Below are 24,391 nucleotides of genomic sequence, written 5' to 3' on the forward strand. Positions count from 1 at the left end.
GGAAGAGAAGAGAGTTCATTCATGTTTTTGTTCTGTTGCCGTGCCTGTACCACGTTGTTTATGAGTAAAAGTTTGTTCTAAACTGACGTCTCGTTCTTATGATAGCACCCAAGTGTTATACTATGTATCTGGGACGGTCCAGAGTTACAGTCATTGCATATTGTTGGATCCTCCTCAACTCAGCTTCACACAGCCTCTCCATTACTTGACCGAATCTTACTGACTTCAGTGTCTTTTCCGTAGCTTTTCTCACAGTCCCCACATGTGGGGAGTGATCCATCGACATTAAATTAAAGTTTGTCCACCCTTGGTGGGTGGAGGAGGACTGATGATGGATGTCCATGTTTATCTCGAGGAGCAGGTGGACTTCAGTGTGTGAGAGCTGCTATATATCAGAGCTTTGCAATGGGTTTACAAAATGGTATATAATATGTCAAACTCAAGGCCCGGGGGCCAAATCAGGCCCGTGAATGAATTATCTTTGGCCCGCGGGATGATATTTAATTAGTATTAGAACTGGCCCTCTGGTATATTGCACGGACCACCATAATACTACAAGTCCTGCTTTGTGAGGATCATAGAACAGGAAACTGAGCTTAATAATAATGCATTTTCAGTTTTAAATGCATTTCCTTTTTTGCTATTTGCCTGGGACGTCCTCCCGTGTGTTGAAACACAGTCCGGCCCTTGACTTCTACCAATTTCTTTATTTTGGCCCACCGTGTATTTGAGTTTGACATCCTATATAATTATAGTCATAGTGGGCATGTGTGTTGGAACCAGAATAATCGGACAAACCTGACATTAAAAAGTGATTGACGAGACAATGAATACAAGAAACAACAACATAATTTAGTTGCCACCTTTATTGAATACAATGGGTCATATTTTATGACTTTGCACGGTGACTTGAATTGGAGAATTTATTCAGCAGCTTCTTTTCCCTGTAAAAGTAGGAATATACAATTAGATATTCAACATTCATCTTAAATTAAATCTTAGTTAAATATAAGGTGCCATATAGTTTTGTACTTTTCTGTTTTGTATGTGTCTATGGAGTTAACACAATACTCTAATAATATGCAAATAATGTTTTCCCTGTGTATTTTTGGTTTCTTTCTGAAAGCTGAAAGCCTTTGAGTCAAAAGGCCCAATCGAAATACACTTTTCTTTAGTGACCCACTAAAATCAACCCCTCCCCTTATTATCACACAACAGCTGTGAGTTCAGGTGAGTGGTGCTAAGGTGAAAACCAGGTATACATAACTAGTGGCCACTTTTCTGTTTCTGTACACTTTAAAAGAATATAATCCTAATACCCGATGATCATGTTTTAGTATGTTTTATTGAACATACCTTGGCGTCGCGACCTTTAGCTCTCATCTTGTTGACCTGGGATTCAGCGATGTCAGCACGCTCCTCTGCCTCCTCCAGCTCATGCTGAACCTTTCTACACTTGGTCAGGTGAGAGTTGGCTGCCTCCTCCTACAATATGATAGAGATGTTTCAAAGCCTCAGTATGTGAAAAGAGGAGCTTGCAATTATAGTCCAAACAATACAATGTCAGGAAATTGTATAATGTGTTTGTGGCTATAACACAGTGGCCCATCCAGCATGAGTGCCTTAGTTGGGACCACATGAATGAGCTGGGACAGGTTCTCATTGGAACGGCACGATCATGGCTGTGCTGCTTCTTGTTCTTGTTTGGCACCCAGAGATGGTTCAAAGCCTCAATATGCGAAAGAATAATCTTGCAATTATAGTCCAAACAAGACGATGTCGGGAAATTGTATAGTGTGGTCGTGGCCATATGAATGAGCATGGGCAGGTTCTCATTGGAACGGCACAATCTTTTTCTTGTTTGGCACCCCGAGCCAAAAGTCACAGCTTAGAGGAAACAAAGGGAAGGGAACATTCATCACCATGTAAATGTGTCTTACCGCTTCCTCAGCCGATCTCTTGTAGCCCTTCACCTTCATCTGCAGTTTGTCCACCAGATCCTGAAGCCTGGCAACATTCTTCTTGTCCTCTTCAGTCTGAAGTCAGAGTGAATTCATAACATTAGTTGTATGCTCGTGCAATCTATTCCTTTTGTCAGAGGAATGATGGTCATTAAAGTGAACATGGTATACAGTACCTGGTATGTCAGCTCCTTCACTCTCCTCTCGTACTTGCGGACACCTTTAATGGCGTCTGCTCCACCTTTCCCTGCGGATTCAACCTCTCCCTCCAGCTCACGCACCTTGACAGTTGAATGATACATTATGAGGTTATCTCTTCATATGTCATTGTCTATGACTATAAGCCGTGTTGAAGTAAACTACACCTTACCCTGCCCTCCAGTTTCTGGAGCTGCTTCTTGCCTCCCTTCATGGCCAGGTTCTCAGCCTCATCTAGACGGTGCTGCAGGTCCTTCACTGTGACCTCCAGGTTCTTCTTCATCCTCTCAAGGTGAGAGCTGGTGTCCTGTTCCTTCTTCAGTTCCTCGGCCATCATAGCAGCCTGGAAAGTCATGGTGCATTGTATTGTATGTTAATATAAAGCATGACATGAGGATCTCTATAATAGATGTATGTTCAGTACACTAATTGATAATGGTAGGGCATCCTAACTTACATCGGTGATGGCCTTCTTGGCCTTCTCCTCAGCATTCCTTGCTTCTTGAACGCTGTCGTCCACTTCACCTTGGACCTGCATCAGGTCAGCCTCAAGCTTCTTCTTGGTGTTCAAAAGGCTTGTGTTCTGAAATAAAGATTCAGTTGCACAATGTAAGTAAGCATTCAACTAACTCCATATATAGGCATAAAAGAGACACAGACATAACTGGGTGGGCCATGCATTTCCAACTTGCATCGTTCCAAGTAGTTTTTAAAATTCTGAATATTGTATGTTTTTTTAATTGACTTGCGTACCTGAGAGTGCAACAGTGCAGCGCGCTCACTAGCATCTACCAGTTCTTGCTCAGCCACTTTGCGGCCTCTCTCTGTCTGTTCCAGAGCCACTCTCAGCTCCTCGATCTCTGCCACCATGAGGCCGTTCCTACGCTCCACCATGGCAGCTTGCTCCTTCATGTCTTCTCCGCCTCTGAGAGCATCGTCAAGGTGCAGTTGGGCATCCTAAATGAAATCACATTTGAAGTGGTGAGGAGAAACATCAGATTATTTTTCAGAGCAGTTTGAAGATGTGTCTGTCTAACAAACTACTATGGTTTGCACCTTAAGCTGTCCCTGGACGTTCCTCAGTTGCTTCTGAGCCTCAGCAGCCTGGCGGTTGGCGTGACTCAGCTGAACCTCCATCTCGTTCAGGTCTCCCTCCATCTTCTTCTTGACCCTCAGGGCATCGTTCCTGCTCCTGACCTCAGAGTCCAGAGTGCCCTGCATGGAGTCAATGACCCTCTGGCTGTTCCTCTTGATCTGCTCCGTCTCTTCATCCTTCTCTGCCAGCTTCCTGTCGATCTCACCCTTGATCTGGTTGAGCTCCAGCTGCACACGAAGAATCTTGGACTCCTCGTGCTCCAAAGTACCCTGAAATGTAATACAGGATAAAAATATCATCGCGTGCACGCATCCGCCTGGGTGACAACAGACTGCTGGGCGAGCGCTGGTGCTTTGGCATAGGAGGTAAGATCTTAATTTTCAGGCCTGAGCTGGGATCAAACACGGATCGCCAGCTCACCAGTCCGGCACTCAACATCATGGGCAATGCTAAGAGAAGCTAGCTTGCTTAGAGTCACTTGTGTGGGGTCGCTGCACTATAGACAATTGCATTGTTCTGCAGTGTTACCTCGGCTTCCTCCAGGGCTGTCTGGATCTCTGCCTTCTCTGTCTCCACCTGCTTCTTGCCCTTCTCCAGCTCATGGATGCTCTTTCCAGTCTCACCGATCTGTTCAGTCAGGTCTGAGATCTCCTCTGCAGTTGGTTGAAAATAATGACGTAGGAACTTTTCAGTATTTTGTATTTGCTTTTGTATAAAGTTGGTCTAGCCTATAATTCACAACTGATTTAAAGGATTTCAAAAGGCAAAATGATGACATTTTGACCCGCTTTTGGCTCAGAAGAAATATCCAAAACAATATTGAAGCAAAAATTAAAAAAAACTTCTATCAAAAGAAAGACTCACGTTGCAGGTTCTTGTTTTCACGCTTCATGGTCTCCAGTTGGTCCAGAGTCTCCTCGTAGGAGTTCTTCATCTTAAACATCTCAGTGCTGAGAGAACGAGCCTCTTTCTGAGCTCCTTCCAGTTCTGCCTGTCCCTCTTCAAACTTCTGCTTCCATTCTGCCAAGACCTGCACAGTAATGTAATGAAACGTGTCATTTTACCCCAATTTAAGGACCTGCACAGCATGTGTCATTAACCACACTTATTTTAAAATAATGAATGTGAAAGCACCTTATCGAAGTTCCTCTGTTTCTTGTCGAGGTTGGCGGCTAAACCGTTGGCCCTCTCCACATCAACCATGAGGTCTTCCACTTCACCCTGGAGTCTCTGTTTGGTTTTCTCCAGAGAGGCACACTTGGAATTCACAGCCTCGATTGCTTCCTCAGCATCCTGAAGACGCTGGGCGAGCTTCTTCCTGTTGGTCAGTGTCGAATGGAATCAAATTATTGTGGGCAATATTTTGTGGCGCCTGTCAGTGTAAAACATTTAGACGCAAGGATACACGTGGTTGCAAAGATCTCCTCCCACCCTCTCCCACGCTAGAGACGTTTTGCTCTTCCTCATATTTATCTTCCATGTATCGTTCCACTTTCCACCTTTCAATCTTCAAAGGGGTCTAACTAATGAACAAATGGATGGTTTTCTTTTCAAACTGATTTTTGTTATCATTTGGAATTAGTTTTAAATTAAACAATCTCTCCTGGGCGTTCCTGGAAGATAACCTTTGCAGAGGGTGGTCTCCAAAGTTTGAGAAACCCTGGTGTAGAAACACTGATGACTTACTTAGCTTCCTCCAGCTCCTCAGTGCGTTGGACAGCGTCAGTCTCATACTTGCTCCTCCACTGACACACCTCAGCGTTGGCCTTGGACATTCCACGCTGCAGCTCAGCCTTGGCTTCCTGCTCCTCTTCAAACTGTTCCCTCAGAAGGTCACAGTCATGGCGAGCTGATTGCACAGCGTGGGCAAGGGCATTCTTTGCCTGTCAGACGAAAAATGACAAAATTATGTCAGCAAATAAACACTAAACTAGGCCTAAAGGGGGGGGGGGTGATCCTCACCTTAACCTCCTCTTCAATGAGTCTCTTCAACTCCTCAATCTGCTGGGTGGAGGCCTGCTTGCCTCTGGTGAGCTGAGAGACGAGAGCTTCCTTCTCCTCCAGTAGACGACCAAACTCACCTAGGTAGAAATTTGAATATTTGTTCATTTCAAACAAATCATCTCTAACTATGGTCAGATTCCTCAAGTACCATCGACATACCATGTAGACAAAGTAAACTTCAAGATGAACATTTACCGTTCTCTGTCAACAGTCTCGCTTTCTGAGCTCCAACATCATTGAGCTGGCGAATGTTCTCATCAGCCTTGGACTTGATTTCACTAAGTTGGTCCTCAAGGGTGCGTGCCATCTTCTCAAGATTTCCCTGCAAATGAACATTGGACATATTCGATCATCAAATTGACCTCATGCCTCCTTCTATGCATGAGGAGTCCAAGCTGCTTCTTTTAACCTTATGGGGTGAAAAATACTTTGATTCTTGAAATTAAAATAGGTGTTTCGATGCAGTTACTATATTGTTACACCCCTATTTAAAACCCTGGTTGAGCAGAGTCCCTCAGGGCTCTTTGGTATTGTGTTTTCTGTTTCTCTGTTAATGTGGTGAAAGCTTTCGTTGAAACTAGCCAAACATTATGCTATGTTTACTGTAATTAGATTTATATTACACAAAGGCATTCCATCATACCTTTGCCTTAGCAACAGCCTCCATGTTGCTGGACAGGTCATCGATCTCCATCTTGTATTCACTCTTCTCCTTCTCCAGTTTCTGCTTGACGCGCTGGAGGTTGTCGATCTGCTCGCCCAGCTCTGCGACGCTGTCCGCCTGTTTCTTACGGAGAGCAGAAGCGGTGGCCTCGTGCTGCAGGGTGGACTCTTCGAGGTCACGACGCAGCTTCTGGAACTCAGCCTCACGCTTCTTGTTCATCTCGATCTGAGCGGCGGTGGCTCCTCCGGCCTCCTCCAGCCTCTCACTGATCTCCTCAAGTTCCCTGGAGAGATCAGCTCTCTGCTTCTCAACCTTAGCACGAGCAGCACGCTCTGCCTCGATCTCCTCCTCCAGTTCTTCAATACGAGCCTTTTCAAATGAATGTGAATGAATGTGAATGAATTCACACTTACTTTTTATCAATGATTTTAAAGAAGATGGAGAAAAAGAAATACCTGGAGTTCCTTGATCTTCTTCTGCAGCTGGGCCCCCAAAGATTGCTCATCCTCAATCTTACTCAGAAGCTGGGATACTTCAAAGTCCTTCCTGTGGAATACAGTACATCATATTTTAGCCATAGTTTTTGCCCTTGTCATTGCATATTGTTATTATTATTAATATGAAGTATTCATATAGTTTGTCCACATTACTTCTTAAGCTTCTCATCAGACTGTTGCTTGTCGTTCTCCAGATCCATGACGGCTTCCTGGGCCAGTTTCATATCACCCTCCAGCTTCCTCTTGGTTCTCTCGAGGTCCATGCGGAGCTTCTTCTCTTGCTCCAAAGAACCTTCCAGCTGCACAATGATACATTATGTGTAAGTCATCATTCAGTGAAACAATAAACATATAATGTATTCAAAACCTGTGCTTCACTTTGGTAACACTCACATCATCAACTTGCTGCTCCAGCTTGGTCTTGGCCTTGGTCAGAGTGTTGACTTTGTCTTCCTCTGCCTGCAGGTCATCCAGGGTCTGCTGATGGGCCTCTTGGAGCGCCTTCTTCTCCTTGGTCAGCTTAGCAAGACCTTCATCTTGAGAGGCCATCTCCTCAGTCAGGTTCTTCACCTGATAGAAGCAGAACACAATTTGTTGTCATGGAGTAGTTCATTATTTCACTTGGTCACTGTCAGGCGTGGAAACAGTTCTCAATGTCTGACAAGGACTCAATTAACTGCTTTTTTATCAACTCCCACAGCGCCAACAACGTCTTTAACGCCTTTTTAACACGTGTATAACGTTAGGATTTTTATTTTATAGAAACTGGCGCTCAGGGCCTTTTTTGCGCCCCCTAGTTGCGATGGAAGAGTTAATTGTCAGGATTCACTTCCAAAAATAGCCAAAGTAGCAGATTCACAAGCTTGTAGATCTGCAATTTTTATTTTTTTGTGTGTGACGCTGTCGTATGATAAAGTAGGGCTTTAATTTACAAAAAACACAAAAGGTTTCAATATGGAGATAGGAGGTTTGTCTATGATCATGAACCTTGTTTTCAGTGGCGTGCTTCTCCTTCTCCACTTTGGCCAAGGTGAGCTCCAGGTCATCGATGTCCTTCTTGAGCTCAGAGCATTCATCTTCCAGCTTCCTCTTCTTGGCCGTCAGCTCTGCATTCATCTCCTCCTCGTCCTCCAGTCTCTCAGTCGTCTCTTTGAGCTTTGCCTCCAACTGGATTTTACTTTTAATAAGACCCTCACACCTCTCCTCAGCATCATTCAGAGCCTCGTCTCCCTGGTTGTCAATGAAAACACAAGGGAGGAAACATGTCAGCATTTGTTCTGGTAGATATATACTTTTGCAGTTGCCTGTTGGGGGGTACAGACTCTTAGGGAGCATAGTGTGAAAAAGAACAGCTTTGTGATCTGAGGGAGGGACTTGTAAAATGTCCAGTGTACTTACTGATGACGCGGCCATCACGAGGTTATTCCTTTCCTGCGTCAGAGTCACCAGCTTCTCCTCTAGTTCCTTCTTCTTGGCCAGGGCAGTAGCCAGGTCACCCGTCATCTTCTCGTAGTTCTCCTTCATGTTGGCCAGCTCCTTCTCAGTCTCGGCGCTCTGCAGGAGAGGCTTGATCTTGTAGTAGACCTTCATCCATGGCCAGTTCTTCACATTGACGAACGAGCGGAGGTTGAACTGGATGGTGAAAACGGCCTCTCTGTGGAAAAACGGTTGTAGTGTGTCATGATTGTGGACAGAGTTGGAAGAAGTATACACTTTTATTAGAGTGATTTAACCCTATCAAAATTGTATTTAACAGTAAGTAACATGAATATAACAAATGATGCTTGTACCTTCTGATCATCATCTTGACAAACTCCTTCCTCATGAGGAAAGCTCGTGCGAGAGCCTGAGTCATGGTGACCAAAGCAAACAGCTTTTCATCTCTCATCTCCTCCAGGACACCCAGCAGACCAGCTTTAAAGAACACCTGAACACAACGTTATAAAGACTGTAACTAAACAACTGTAAAATATACTTTTAGTCCTCTGTCCATATGTATGTTAGAACCTGTGTGTTTACCTCTGTGTGTCCATAATGTTAAACCAGATTATACAACAGATGGTTCCGACGAAGCAATCTGATTGGTTGAAATAGCTAACTACCCGTGCTTCAAACCTGATGGTACGGGGCCTAATCACATCAATATATCACGCTGCACATGATTAGACAATACATGGTAAGGCTGTGCTGTCCCAAACAAAAACACAACCACAGCCTGCAAGCAAGTTAAACCCACCAGAGAACAGCTAGTACCCTATATTCAAACTGGATTAAGTTGCTAATTTCAATTTATTTAGTGGACTTACTTTTGATAAATGGTTGGAAGAGGACAAGAAGGATATTTCGTTACACTATTGGAGTGGTTAACACTTACAGCCCGGTGCATTGTATACTTTGTCGTATGACGGTATCGTGCAGCGAAAATAGCCGATCTACAAGTTCAAGAAAGCTTGTAGATCAGTTATTTCATATATTGGAATTCCTGCACCGGGCAGCTTTGACAGCTCGGCTGTGTTGATTGGTGAGACTCTCTGTGACAGAGGGGACTATTTAATGTCTCAGTCAAATTTACTTCAGTGATGCTTGCTCGAGCTACGCCTCGACTGCATCACCATCGTGCCAATAATCATTGTAAAGCACACCCTCTCGTGTGATATTGCGTAAATCACAGTGTCTCTACCTTGGTGTGTCCAAACTTGTACTCCTCAACGGGAACGTCGATGGACCCAAGCAGCTTCTCTGAAGCTTTCTTGTTGTCCATGAATGCACCTTCGGGACATGCGCTGGCGTTCAGTACTTTGTACCTGTTTTGCAGAAGTTCATGGTCATTTTGCGTCCCTCCCGTCAATAGGTTTGGAGCTAAAAGCTTCTGGAAGAAGGAATGAATACCTCTGCTTGAAGTCAGCGTATGGGATCCTGCTGGGGAAGCCCTTTCTACAGATCCTGATGCCCTCCAGCACACCGTTACACCTCAGCTGGTGGATGACCAGGAAGTTCTCCATCAGGCCTGTAAAGATGTTTCTTCATTATTAGAATTAGGACAATAGTTAAACACTGGCCAAAGTTGCATTGAAGACCACCTCACATTACAATCATTGTATATAATGTGTATTGTCTGTGTTTACCTGGAGTCTTGGACTCGTTGGGAATCAGGCAACGCACAAAGTGAGGATGAGTGCTCCTCAAGTTGGTCATCAGCACCCCCAAGTTAGCCTATTGAGAAATAAAAGATCCAAGTAGGCTTTTTTTTTAAAGTGATACAATGTTGTACCTTTTCCTCCACTATACATATTTGAACACTTTATATACTAGTTACACTACAGATTTGATATAGATTGTACTAAAACATATACTGTATATTAACCACTCAAGCCCCATTTTAAACTTCAGCCATTCAAAGATAACTGATCTACAAGCTCACAACTGGTGATACAGAACATTTTTAATTCCAACATTGCCTATTTCTTACATAGATCATGCTAATAATAATAATAATGCCTCATTCTAACATCAATCTAATGTTGATAATAATGAATAAATGTTCTTACCCTGAAAGCACTAGACACGGTCTGCATGGAACCACCCTTCTTCTTGCCTCCCTTCTTTGTGTTATCTGTTTATATCCCATAGAATCATCAAATCAAAGTTAATTTTTTCAACGTCTAAGGTTGAACCATAGGTCTGAACAAGAATAAATTAACTTGAAAATATTGTTTCTGATTTAATGTGGGCTCGCTTATCCCCCGTACATAAACAGCAGATACAAAACAACAGGTGGTAGCTGGGGTGGTGGTGGAGGGTGAGCAGCAGTGGTGTGTACAGCAGCAGCAGTGGTGTGTACAGCAGCAGCAGTGGTGTGTACAGCAGCAGCAGTGGTGTGTACAGCAGCAGCAGTGGTGTGTACAGCAGCAGCAGTGGTGTGTACAGCAGCAGCAGTGGTGTGTGCAGCAGCAGCAGTGGTGTGTACAGTAGGGCATTAAACAAACGTGATTTTTGATAGTCGACTCGACTACCATCAAAATCGATTTATAGTCGATTAGTCGGCGGTAAAATATGATATTTATTCCATCCAATCAAGCATTAAAACATCGCGTTCTGAAACAGCCAGCGAGTGAAGCAAAACAGAGCCGGTGAATGCACTCAATGCAGGCCGTGTGGAATAGTACTAAGAGAGTGGCGACACCTATGGGCTATAGTTCCAAACATTGGAACTGTATCCCATTGAGATAGAATGAGCACTTCCACATTCCATTGTTACAGTGGGAGTCAACGCGAGTGTCGCCACTCTTACTAGATTACGCTGAATGCCGCTCTGGTTGGCCGAAATTAGCTCAGCTGTTTCAAGTCAAAGTTGCAAGTCCACAATGACTCACGGATGGACGCGTTGTGAGCTTGTAGATCTGCTATTTTTGATGCGCAAGACCGTTCTACGGCATGTTACGTTGTTCACAATGTTTTGGAGTGGAGACTGAAGCGGGGAGGAGGCGAAGGAATGAACCTTGCGATGTTTTTCATACAACCATAAATGTTCAACAACAAGTTACAACATCAGTTCCTTTGGTTTTTAGAAGGAGCTACAAGCTAGGGGGAGGTTTGCTAGCTAGCAGGCTGCCAGGCTATGAATCAGATGATCAACTACTTAACTCTATCGCAAGTCTTTTGCGACTATTATAACTATGCTCGTGCGGCATAGCTGTTTGTTTTTAATAATGCCACACGCGGCACGCCTGGACTTTTGTTGGATAAGCATGAAGAAACATGAAATCACGGCAAGAGCTACTGTAGTTTGACTGTCACCAAACTGGATAATATTGGGCAGAGCGAGGAGGAACTCCTGCTATACTTTACTGTACCGGATGACGACGACACGTCTCCAATCTAACTTGTTGAACAAACTACAGTAATAAACTCACCAATAGTAAAAGTATTTACACACTGCAGTTGTCCCCATTGATCTTATGAGCCTATGAGGCATATCGCATATGCTTTTCCCAAAGAAAATCTGTCTTGAATGCTGCTAGTGCCACCGCCGCCCACCGCACCTACACGAGTGAGGGTGACGGCAAAACCCACGTACAGTAGGCTTGTATATGATATGAAAACAATCAGCCAGGAATGGATTAGTACTGAAGTTGGCGAACTACCAACAAAACAACCGAGCTCACAGCTGCATGACTGCATGCCTGCTGTAGAAAAGCAAAAAAAAACAAAAAAAAAAAAACATAAAAAATATTAAAAATTAATATTAGCGAATAATCGGATGTCAATTAACAGTGTCGACTAGTGTTTTGCTAGTCGACTAGTCGACTATTCGATTATTATGTTAATGCCCTAGTGTACAGTAGCAGCAGTGGTGTGTACAGTAGCAGCAGTGGTACATGTGTGCAGCAACAAGAAGGATGAAATGAGTGTGTGATTGGATCTGTGGATGTGGACGGAGTTTCCCCGACAGTCGACAGAACTGGCTCTGTGCATGTCTGACAGGCGCAACGCTCATTAAGCTGAATTGTTTACAGTTTGAAAAGCATGTAGTAGGGGTAAGGTGCCAAAGTTTTGGGGATAAATCTATAGTGTGCTCGCTGCTGCTCAGCACACCATGACAACACCATCAGGCAAAGGAGGAGCATATAAAACATTATGTCATAGTATTCTATTCATATTAATCTACATACCTTCAGGCTCAGGAGCAGGATACAACACAGCCAGCACTTTAATTGAAGACTTCTGGTAGAGCTGCACCACAGAGTCGTTCAGCGGGTCCTTGTTCTTCTCCAGCCATCCTGTGATGCTGTAGTCCACAGAGGTTAGGAGGTTAGGTTAGGTTTATAACTTACAGTAAAAGTAACATGACATATGCCATACTAACATATAATGTATAAGGTTCTGCTAACCTGTAGTCCACAGTTCCAGCGTAGTGGACCAGGGAGAAGTGGGCCTCGCCCTTGCCTTTGGCGGGCTTTGGCTTCTCAAAGGCTTTACACTTTCCAAGATGCGTTCCGTGCAACTTGTCACAGAAGGTTTTGTCTGAAGCCTTCGGGAACATGCACTCCTCTTCAAGGATGGAGAAGATGCCCAAGGGCTTTGTAAAGGAGACAAAGGAGACGATGACAAAAACAATAATATTAACATCATGTCCATTAAATTAAAGCACAAAATATGTGTAATACCTTCTCAGTGAGCTCAATGCAGACAGCCAAGTATATGATCATATATAATAAGGTAATATTAAGTGTATACCTTCTCAATGAGCTCAATGCAGACAGCCAAGTATATAATATATAATAAGGTAATATTAAGTGTATACCTTCTCAATGAGCTCAATGCAGACAGCCAAGTCCATGCCGAAGTCAACGAGATCCCAGGGAATTCCTTCTTTCATGTACTCTTCTTGTTCCAGAACAAACATGGTGTGGTTGAAAAACTGTTGCAGTTTCTCATTGGTGAAGTTGATGCACAGCTGCTCCAGGGTGTTGAACTGTGAGTGGAAACATCATTAGCCCAATTGTGTAATCGTGACAAAAATAATAATTGTCTCCCACTTAAAAAAAAAGTCCACACTTACATCAAAGATTTCAAAACCAGCGATGTCCAGCACACCAATGTAGAAGTTTCTAGGCTGCTTGGTGTCCAGCATCTCGTTGATCCTAACGACCATCCACAAGAACAGCTTCTCATAGATGGACTTGGCCAAGGCACCCACTGAGTTACCGACCTAATGAAATAGGAACATTATTAGTAATGGTGTGAATTACACAATTCACTATTAACAATTTAGGCATTTAGCAGACACTGAGGGATTGACAGTAAACAAGGAAAACATGAGGTAATACATCAAATAGCAATAATAATCTAGGAACCGAGGTAAACCACGAACCTAGCATCAGTCTAAAGTAAACAGTATAATCTAAAACATCAAAATCTGTACATGAAACTAGTCTATATACACATGATAGGATGCCAGCCAGGTCTACAGATGAACTTGGCATCTGTCCACATGACAACATCTAAATTACATTTTAGTCTTTGCATAAGCCTTCAAGGTCGTCAAGGCTAGGGCAAAGTGCTATACAGGCTAAGGTGATCAAGTGTGAAGAGGTGAGTCTTCAGAATACTGCGATTGGGAGCGATTCTGCAATTATAACTGCAATGGAGTTCATTCCACTGGTGGGAAGCCAAGACGGGAGAAAGAGTCTGTCCTGGGTGTTTTAGGGAGAAGAGTCTGTCCCGGGTGTTTTAGGGAGAAGAGTCTGTCCCGGGTGTTTTAGGGAGAAGAGTCTGTCCCGGGTGTTTTAGGGAGAAGAGTCTGTCCCGGGTGTTTTAGGGAGAAGAGTCTGTCCCGGGTGTTTTAGGGAGAAGAGTCTGTCCCGGGTATTTTAGGGAGAAGAGTCTGCCCCGGGTCTTACCATAGCTTAACATCCCTCCATGTGCAAAGAAATATTAATGCAATTTGCCCTGTATGTCAAGTGGCCAGTCCGGGCATGGTTCTAATGGTGTATGCTCAGTGGCGTGCACAGACATTTAGAGGGGCAGGTGCTCAAGTGAAAAAGGGCACCTTGTGCAGCGCGTGGAACCGGCCTGTTGCCTTAATAGTGTGATATTTATAGATGTTGGGGCCTAAATAATATAATATTAGAAGCTTTTTTTATCAAGAATTGATCAATTTCACAACATTGCTGCATAAAAAAGGGCACATTGCTGTCCAGAGGGAAAAGGGCCCCTAGTGTCTATCTGTGCACGCCACTGTGTATGCTGTGTTGAGCATATAAGGCGTGTACATCAGTGTATGCAATCAGAACATGGAAATCATGTACTACTCACCTGTGGCACAGTCTGTCCCTTAGTGACAAACTCATTTCCAACTTTCACTCTGGGGTAGCAATATGCTTTAAGCATCTCCGCTGAGTTGATACCCAACAGGTAGCCAATCTTGTCAGCCTCTGAAATGTTCATACAATTTGCAATTTACAATGCGGGCATTTAAACTAATTCCACAGAGCAATTTGCAGAAAGCAAGGTAAACACAAGGTTAGGTCGGGTGCATAGAGATGAACCAATTACCATCAGTCTAAACTATATTTAGCTTAGTTCATTTAGAATAGGCTATAAGTAAAATAATGCAATACTTGTGACAATGTATGCGTCATTTCCATTCCTTTAGTTGAAGATGCAGCTCGCCCTCTGTGATAATGATAAATACTACTACTACTACTACTAATAATAAACTACTACTACTACTACTATTATTATAAATAAAGATCAGCTCGCCCTATGTGATAATGATAAATACTACTACTACTACTACTACTAGTAATACTAGTACTACTACTACCACTACTACTACTAATAATAATAATAATAATAATAATAATAACAAACTACTACTATTATTATAAGTAAAGATCAGCTCACCCTCTGTGCCGTCGGGTTCAGCCTGCTCCTCACGCTGCTTCTGCTTGAACTTCATGACTCCATGATGCATCACTGCACCGGTGAACTTGTAGATGTATTGTTTCTCCTCAGCGTTGAAGCCCAGGATGTCAATAGCTTCCTGATGTCAATAAGCAGAGATGTGTTCAGACGATTGAGATTAACGTTACATTAACAAACGTCCTGTAAAACTGTGCACAACTCCACTGTCAACAAACCAACATACAATACAGTATAAATACAGGGTATCTATCTGCACATTTCTAAAGTGACAATGTAAGGCGGCATGTGGTGTAGGCCTTCTTCAGAAGCAAGATAGAAGGACTGTTGAGACCTATTAATACCCCAGTTCAAATAGGATTATTTTAGGGGGGTCACCGTCTGAAGACTTTGAGAGCCACTGCATTAGAAAATCCATTCTGTAGAGCAACTGCCTGCAACTAGTGCACAGTGAGTATTGGAAATATTCAAATAATAATAATCACTGACGTCAGTGGCGTCCAGCTCTGCCTTGTCGTCAATGCTGGCCACAACGATCACACCCATGCTGATCAACGGGAAGTCGTAGGGGTTGCTGGTGATCAGGCACATGTCTGAAAAGGAATGTGGTGCATTTATATAGCACCTCTATCCAAGGCGCTTTACATATATTCTGCATTACATTCACCCATTCATACACTGATGACGGCGGAAACCATGCAAGGCACCAACCAGTACATCAGGAGCAATTAGGGGTTCAGAGTCTTGCTCAAGGACACTTCGACACTAACTCTGGGGGAGCCCGGGTTCGAACTGCGGTTACCATCCAGCCACTATACCCCTGAGCCACCACTGCAAAACGGTGACGGTGTATTTTGTATTAATTAATTTATATTCTGGCTGCAGCATCATTAATTACACTCACCAACAATCTCAGGTTTGTGGTTGGTCATCATCTGGAAAAAGATGTGGTAACCTCTCTCTGCAGAAAGCTGATAGGTCACCCTTGACTTCTCCAGCAGATCTATATGGGTTGTACATTTAACTCATAATATTAACAATGAAGATACTGCTGCTACTACTACTGCTAATAATAATATTCACACCAACAGTAGGAGTAGAAAGTAAAGTGAATGCTGATTGATTGCTTGTTATAGGCTAATAATTGGTTGTACATAACTCAAAATCTAATACTCAAAAGAAGGCATATATAATTTATAATCTGTGAACTTCATACTTACATGTCTCAATATCAGCACTGGCCAGTTTACCCGCATTGTTGAAATGGATTCTGATGAATTTACCCTGTTTGATAACAGCACAATTTGTTGCATCTCCTCTACATTGTGGAATTATTGCAGGTTTTCTCATAAAATGTCAAATTATTTACACTTACAAAGCGAGAGGAGTTGTCATTCCTCACAGTCTTGGCATTACCATAGGACTCCAGCAAGGGATTGGCTGCAATAATCTGATCCTCCAGTGACCCCTAGAATGTTTCAGACATCGCCCACTTTAATATTTGGTCTATTATGGTCTATTATTTTAAATTGAATTGCTATATTGCATATACATGTTTTAAGTTGAAATTCATTATATATTTTCACAATATAAGTAAAAAACATGTCGTATACCTTGATTTTACCACTATCAGCGGCAGATTTTTCTCCCGTTGCACTTGCTGCTGTTGCAAAGTACTGGATGACACGCTTGGTGTTCACAGTCTTCCCAGCACCGGATTCTCCACTGGTTATAAATGCAAACATTCAGAGAAATGCAGTTAGTGAATTTGTGTACAATATTATTTGTATAATGCCTAGTAGATGATGGAAACTTACGTGATCAAGACAGACTGGTTCTCTTTATCTGTAAAATGTAAAGCAAACTTTTGGTCATGGATACATGCAGTACAAAAGCATTATAGGTTTATATTTGTTTACATTGTCTTGTCAGTACGTACCCATCAGCATGAACTGATAGGCGTTGTCAGAGACAGAGAAGATGTGGGGTGGAGCCTCAATACGCTTCTTGCCTCTGTAGGCATTCACAACTTCCTGGTCGTACACTGGGAGCCACTTGTAGGGGTTCACAGTTGCACAGAACAGGCCAGAGTAGGTCTGAAGGGGAGAAGAGAGAGAACATTAACATATCATACAACACTGAGCACTGAGCATGCCACATCAACTAATGTGCAAGTTAACGTCAGAACCATGAGTTAGTTTGAATTTGTTATTCGATTGGTTTTCACTCGATGATATAACTTGTACTCTGTAGTCTGTTTCTTTCTTTGCTATATCGACAGGTGCAACACTACTGTTCTCAGCATGTAGAAAAGCTTACGTAGATCATCCATGCTGCATAACGCTCTTTGAGGTTATACAGGACGGTGGCTTCAGTGAGGTGGGTCATCATGGCCATGTCCTCAATCTTGTCATACTTGGGAGGGTTCATTGGGGTGACGTCAGCCTCGGGCACAGTTCTTGTCTAAAAGATAAACATAAAAATGCACAACTTCAGAATATAATTGTGTGATTACAGTTGTACTGTAACTATTTTAATTGTTGATCCACCTCTACCTACTTCTTTCTTTTCGAGCGTCTCCACGGTGATTTTGTTACCCTCCTTACTGATGATTTTACACTTGATGTACAGCTCGGCCTTATCCGCCACATATGCTGCAGATTTGGCATCAAAGGGAGCACTTTGAGACTCCATTCTCTCCCTCTCTGGCTTACGGAGGTAAATGGCGGCCTTGCCGTACTGCTCCATCTCTGCGTCCGTACTCATGGTGGCGGCTTTCTGTAGACGGACACATAGATGGTGTTGATGCCTTTGCCGACTTGAGATCTGAGCGGATTATTGTAGGACTTTTCTAATATAGCTTATTGTAGGTTTATGAGGGGGAATAAATACAAATACTCACTTTTCCCCTCTACCAGTAGCAGGAACCTTGTGTGCAACCCCTAAGTGGGAAAGAAACACATAATTGTGAGGACATTTGTTATTTACCCATTTAGCCCTATATGTTTGGCCTTGATCGCTAAACCTTTTTTTGCCATATTTCACTATCTTTAAACACTTTCAAATAGTTCAACTAGATGATCTACAAGGACACGTTGTGAGCTTGTAGATCGGCTATTTGAACTATTTTAAAATGTGTGCCATTAGGGATAAGGGCTAAGGGGTACCATGTGTTTAAGTTGTTATACCTTTCATGCCGGGAGTTATACCTCTGTGTCTCAAACACCGTTGTCCTATAGCAACATCTCTGTCTTATATTAACATTTCTGTCTTAGAGCAACATCTCTGTCTTAGAGCAACACCTCTGTCTTATAGCAACATCTCTGTCTTAGAGCAACACCTCTGTCTTATAGCAACACCTCTGTCTTATATTAACATCTCTGTCTTAGAGCAACATCTCTGTCTTATAGCAACACCTCTGTCTTATATTAACATCTCTGTCTTAGAGCAACATCTCTGTCTTATAGCAACACCTCTGTCTTATATTAACATCTCTGTCTTAGAGCAACATCTGTCTTATAGCAACACCTCTGTCTTATATTAACATCTCTGTCTTAGAGCAACATCTCTGTCTTATAGCAACACCTCTGTCTTATATTAACATCTCTGTCTTAGAGCAACATCTCTGTCTTATAGCAACACCTCTGTCTTATATTAACATCTCTGTCTTAGAGCAACATCTCTGTCTTATAGCAACACCTCTGTCTTATATTAACATCTCTGTCTTATAGCAACATCTCTGTCTTAGAGCAACACCTCTGTCCTATAGCAACATCTTAGGTTGCGTTTTAGAAGGCGTTCTTTGAATCGGCCTCAGGTCTCAATGGATTAAAGGAGAATATCGGACTAGAAGGCTTTCTTACCTTTATTTGTATAATGCAAAAGTGCATTATTGGCTATTTCCCCCTACCATAAGCCCTCAATGGGGGTTGGGTTTTTGTGCTAATTCGCTTATTTCCATCGAAATAAGTAGTAAAGTGTTGCCGCTTGGGATACTATTTGCATTATGAAGAGACAAAAATGATTTTTGAGCGATGGAAATAAGCGAATTCGCACAAAAACCCAATGCAATTAAATTCATTGAGGGCTTATGGTAGGGGAAATAGCCAATAATGCACTTTTGCACAAAATAACACCTGGACCTCTTTGGTGGGGACGTAACAACTACAAATAAAGGTAAAGCCTTCTGAAATTCTCCTTTAACATGAGTTGAATGATTCAATACAATTTATAAGCGTGAATTAAATTAGATTAGGCTATATAAATCTAATCTAAATGTTCATTCTTGCCACACTATATAATTACATGCAATGCAATTAAATGATGCTTGCCCATTCAGTTATTTCCGTGCGTGTGGTGTTGTTATTTGCTTATTCCTAATTGCACATTAATTTCAAGTTATTTTTCTTGTCATTATAACAGTGGCCTTGTGGTTAGAGTGTCCGCCCTGAACCTGGGAGGTCAGAGTTTGGATCCCCGACCGGATCATACCAAGACTGCAACCCGAAGGCAACAGAGTCAAGGTCAGGGCCAAATACAAAGGCTTTCTTCAAGTTTTCAATCAATCAATCAAAGCCAATGCCTCCCAGCTTGGCACTCAGTATCAATGGGTTGGATCGGGGGGGTCAAATCAACTAATCAAATGAAACCCGAGCGCGGCACGGCTGCAGCTCACCGCTCCAAGAGATGGGTCAAATGCCGAGAACAAACTTCACTGCGGTAACGTGTGTGACAAATCGTATGACTTTTGACATTTAATAACAACTCTAGTCGATGGAAAAGTAGATGCAATACAAAATTAGTATTTAAATAATCACAACATAATTGAGATGTCTAAAAAGAAATGAATGAACAAAAGGCAAATTCCAATCTGGTCCAAACCATAATCATCATGAGTAAATAACACAATCATTTCAATCTGTACATGACATTGTTATGACTATATGGGTTAACATCTATAAAACGTACAAATTGCTAACGTCTCTAATACATGTATGACTATGAATAGCTGACATATCTAACGCATGAAGGACAGATGAAGCCTCACTCACCTCACCGCCAAATGGAACTCTGAAGTCCTCTGCGATGGGTTCCGTGTCGAACCGCCTCAGCGCGCTTATATCGGTTTTTTTTTGTCCTTTAAAGGTGGCCATTCCAATAGCATCCTTATGGCCAAAATATTCCAATGAAACCCGATAGTGGTGTTGCTTCCTGGCTATGTGGTTTATGTCCATGCCATGACTATTGTTTAAAAATAGCGTTAATAGGCAGGGTGTTGTGTTGGGGTGCATTGTTACAATGTTCAAGGTTCAAGGTTCCTTTATTTTGTCTCCTGAGAAAGAAATTTGTCTTGGACCCCAAGGACCCGCTCTGCAGCATACAATACAATACAATACAATACAATACAATACAAGACAATACAATACAATACAATACAATACAATACAATACAATACAATACAATACAATACAATACAATACAATACAATACAAGACAGGCACACAGTGACCTGTACAACATTAAAAAACCACACACCAACATACCTAGTGCAAAACCTCATAACCTTCGACCCCTACCCTGTCTGCCCTCTGCAAGGACACTGTTAATTAGTACATGTATATATATATATATTTTTCTTTTATGAAGTTGTAATTTGACTTGAATAGTTCCCAGTGCAAGAAGTATTCATATATCATTTTACTTAAGGCGAGACATGGCAGGTGAAATCATGATTTTTCAAATTTTCGATTTTGTGCTATTTTGCTTCCTCCTAAAAATGTTTTCTTTCAAACTAAAGCAAAATAAATGTTGTAATCTACTGGACCCTCGTCTGGTTCTGACAGACCGGTCTAGGCTGAGGTGGCGTGTGGCGACCCGGTTGAAGCATTCCTTGGTCCGGCGGTCGGACGGACAGACAGACAGACAGACAGACGGGCCCGGGAGAACAATTAACATGACACCAGACAGTATCACGCTAAGACGTTCACAAGATTTATTACGTATACATACAGAACATATATAGCTTTTGGATCCTCGTGTCCTAATGACGTCACTAACTATAGACATAACAATCTAGCTCCCCCTCCCCCCATAGCTGACATATACACAGACCGTTGTGTCAGGAAGGCCATGAGTATATTATGACCGACCCCTCCTTGAACTCCTGCCATCTGGTAGGCGGTTCAAGAGCCTAGGAGGAGGAAGCACCAGCAGGCTGACCAACAGTTTCTTTCCCCCAAACCATCAGGACACTGAACACTCGCCACATATTGCCCCCAAGGAGAGATGAATAGCACTTTACAATAAATAAAAAAAAGCATGGGAATACATCACAAAAAGGATTTATCATAAAACATGCGTAAGCTAAGAAGGTAACAGTGGAATATCTATATTATGAGACTATACATATAAACTATATATATATATATATATATAAATATATATATATACTACTATGCTATACATGTACTATGGCGTGCTATGACTATATACAATGCAATTATAGTGCTGTCTACATAACATGCACTTTACACACTTTCTCCTGCCAATGTCGTCTGCTCAATTTACCCTTTTAATGTTTTTTAAAGCAATGTCTATTTTTAAATGCAAAGCACCATGAGCCGTGGAGAACGGCATTTTTCTCCCCTGTATGCCCAGTGTATATTGTGGAAGTGACAATAAATCTGATTGATTGATATGATTGATCTAGCTGCCTGCAGCACGCTGACCTTGCTGTCTACATGTCTCCACTCCAGGAGCTAACTATAAAGTATGTTACAGTTCAGGCAGTACACAATACATATCTAGTACATTTGTATTCACGTACAAGTACATTGTACAAGTACACAGCATACTGTAGGCACTCGGATCATATCATACTACAACAATAAACATTTAGATACATACAATACAGATTTAGATGTTTATTTGAGTAGTTTATTTTAGCCAATGACAGCTCGTTTTGCTGGGTGAAAATCCACCATCTCTATTGTTGGTACAAAGGAAGTGACCATATTTGGATCAAACCACAGCTCGAGGTCCAGACCTTTCCAATGATATATGGCATGCTACAGTATGTTGTTGCCAAGGTTTGGATGAGATATTTTGTCTCAAAATAGTGGCTTCAAATACAAGGTTTGGAATACAAATCTTTAAAGGCAGTATTCTCAAAATGAGTTTTCCTCATACCTGGGACAAAGAATCTCCACTTCAGTTGCACTCATAGACCAAACTTTCCAGTCTTATTCATAACTATATTCTGCAGGAATTTACAGAAGGGTTTGTTGATATCATTCATAGCCTGATTTACATCACATTTTATTCCTAAAAACATGGCGAAAATTAGGTTTTTATGTCTGTTGACACTATTTTTGTATTTGTGATAATTAGTGATATCTAAAATCCCCTTTGTCTCTAATATGTCAACAAAATGAAACAATAATTTTGAACCTGCAGGCTTTATCCGATCTTCAGATTTATCGTCCTGAAATGTATGCAAATTAGCGCATATAAGGCCTACTTTTCATATTTAAACATATCATTTCAGAAAACTTGTGATAGCTATTAGTTAACTTTTTTCCACTATTCACCTGTAGTGTCTCACCTTAAGTAAAAGTATCAATACCACAATGTAGGAATACTCTGTTACAAGTAAGAGTCCGGGAATCAAAATGTACTGGAGTAAAAGTACAAAAGCATTGGCTTCAAAATATACCTTAAGTACCAAATGTAAAAGTACTCATTACACAGAATGTGAATGAAAGCATTGGGAAAAACAGTGTATGCCCTGCAAGTGTATACAGGGTATCTGCAATTTAAGGTATTTTAAGACATTGTTAATGCCTCTAAAATGCAACAACGATAACAAAAAAGGCCAAAAAGGCAAACATTTTGTAGATTGGCCAATCAATCAATCTTTATTTGTCACATACATATTTAAAAAAGTAGTATCTTTTAAAATGCAGTGAAATGTACGTATATGTCAGTTATATTTCACAATATATCATGTGGAATTGAATCAAACTAAAGGTGTTTGTCAGTTCAAAATGATTAGTTTGGGATGTCCCTCTGGCTTTGCCAAAAGATGAAAAGTGAATCAAATCAAATCAAATACATTTTATTTCTATACACAGAGAAAAAATACAAAGATAGAAGAGCTCAAGTGCAATTAAAAGCAAAGGGAGATTAGATGGGTTTCAAGTAATGATTTAAAAACCCCAATCGGACTGGGCAGATCTAATGGGGAAGGGCAACGTGCAGTGGCGTGCACAGATATACACTAGGGGGTGCTAGAGCACCCGGCCCTGCCCTTTTCCCTCTGGACAAAGGTGCCCTTTTGGAAAAAATAAAAAGTTTTTTTTATTTTACAGTGTACACTGTACAGTATGTGGACCATGGTGACATTGTCCAATTATTGATAAAAAAGCTTCTAATATATTATATAGGCCCCAAAATCTATAAATCTCACACTATTAAGGCAACTGGCCGGTTCCACGCGCTGCACAAGGTGCCCTTTTTTCACTTGAGCACCTGCCCCTGTGTGTGTCACAGGTCTCCTCATATAAATACTTGGGGATCTGTATTGACAACTCAATAACTTGGAATACACATGTTGACAGTCTCTGTAGTAAACTACAGCAAAGACTGCACTTTCTCCGACGTCTCAGGGTTCATGGTGTTGACCAAAGATTTATGTTAGTGTTCTATCGAGCCGTCTTGGAAAGCCTGGTCAGGTTTGGCATCATAGTTTGGTTCGGTAATCTCTCAGTGCAACTGAGGTCCAAATTGTTCAGATTGGTGCAGACTGCAGAGAAGATCATAGGGGTAAGACAACTCCCCTCTCTGCTGTCTATTTATGAGCAGGCTACATTAAAACAGGCTCAAAATATTGTCAGTGATGTTACCCATGTTTTAAATGGCGAGTTTGTACTTCTGCCCTCTGGGAGAAGAGTATACAAAGAACCAAAGTGGAAGTACATTAGATTAAAAAATTCAACTAAGATGCTGAACGAGGCTCTGAAACAGCGGTAACTACGTGAGGCCAGATTATCCACATCATGTGTGCAATTGTGTAATGTTGTGTCTCCCTCTGTAATGTATTTTTGTTTGTCATTGATGTTTTATGTGTGGCTGTAGCTGGGGTGAAAGCCCAAGACAAATTTCCCTTGTGGACAATAAAGTTTACCTTGACCTTGCACGCCACTGGGGAAGGGCAACGTGTTACAGAGCCTGTGGCCGCCAACAAAGCACAGTCAGTCCCCATGCTCCTCTTGCTGGTAGTATAAGGTGAGAGTCCATGACCTGGTTTAAAAACAAACCCTAACCCTTAAAGAACCTTGCAATCCATTCTAAACTTAACTGGGAGCCAGTGGAGAAGGTTCAAGGTTCAAGTTTATTTAGTGTCCCCGAAGGGCAAATTGGGTTGCAGCATAGACAGTACAATAAACAATGAATGAAACAGTACAAACAGCCCTGTCAGGTGTAAAGGAGCAACTTGGACACTCAGGCATGAGTTCAAGTTCGTTGCTCTCCCCTTGTCCCCCA

The 24,391-nt window shown here is 41.9% G+C and overlaps 1 protein-coding gene across 2 annotated transcripts; it reads right to left on the reverse strand.

Moving 5' to 3' along the window:
• Positions 1–875: 875 nt before the first annotated feature.
• LOC310875091 (myosin heavy chain, fast skeletal muscle-like) lies at positions 876–17,613 on the reverse strand (the record flags this gene model as incomplete). 2 transcript variants are annotated; one of them, XM_083788157.1, is made up of 40 exons in its annotated part: positions 876–944; positions 1,357–1,485; positions 1,941–2,036; positions 2,138–2,242; positions 2,332–2,502; positions 2,617–2,742; positions 2,913–3,116; positions 3,216–3,524; positions 3,784–3,908; positions 4,120–4,285; positions 4,390–4,573; positions 4,942–5,138; positions 5,218–5,336; positions 5,455–5,581; positions 5,903–6,292; positions 6,379–6,469; positions 6,574–6,719; positions 6,814–6,990; positions 7,408–7,650; positions 7,819–8,074; positions 8,211–8,347; positions 9,101–9,224; positions 9,310–9,427; positions 9,546–9,633; positions 9,969–10,033; positions 12,093–12,208; positions 12,312–12,499; positions 12,725–12,895; positions 12,983–13,132; positions 14,239–14,357; positions 14,830–14,968; positions 15,337–15,440; positions 15,752–15,850; positions 16,068–16,131; positions 16,223–16,315; positions 16,461–16,572; positions 16,665–16,692; positions 16,787–16,943; positions 17,167–17,310; positions 17,410–17,613. In XM_083788157.1, 40 exons carry the CDS (start codon positions 17,611–17,613, stop codon positions 924–926), a joined length of 5,802 nt encoding a protein of 1,933 aa, XP_083644283.1. In that variant the 3' UTR covers positions 876–923. The 2 variants fall into 2 exon arrangements, with proteins under 2 accessions (XP_083644283.1, XP_083644282.1); XM_083788156.1 differs by having other exon boundaries at positions 17,407–17,613.
• Positions 17,614–24,391: the final 6,778 nt, after the last annotated feature.

The sequence above is a fragment of the Protomyctophum parallelum genome (assembly GCF_964188405.1).
Source record: "Protomyctophum parallelum genome assembly, chromosome: 17".
Lineage (NCBI taxonomy): Eukaryota > Metazoa > Chordata > Actinopteri > Myctophiformes > Myctophidae > Protomyctophum > Protomyctophum parallelum.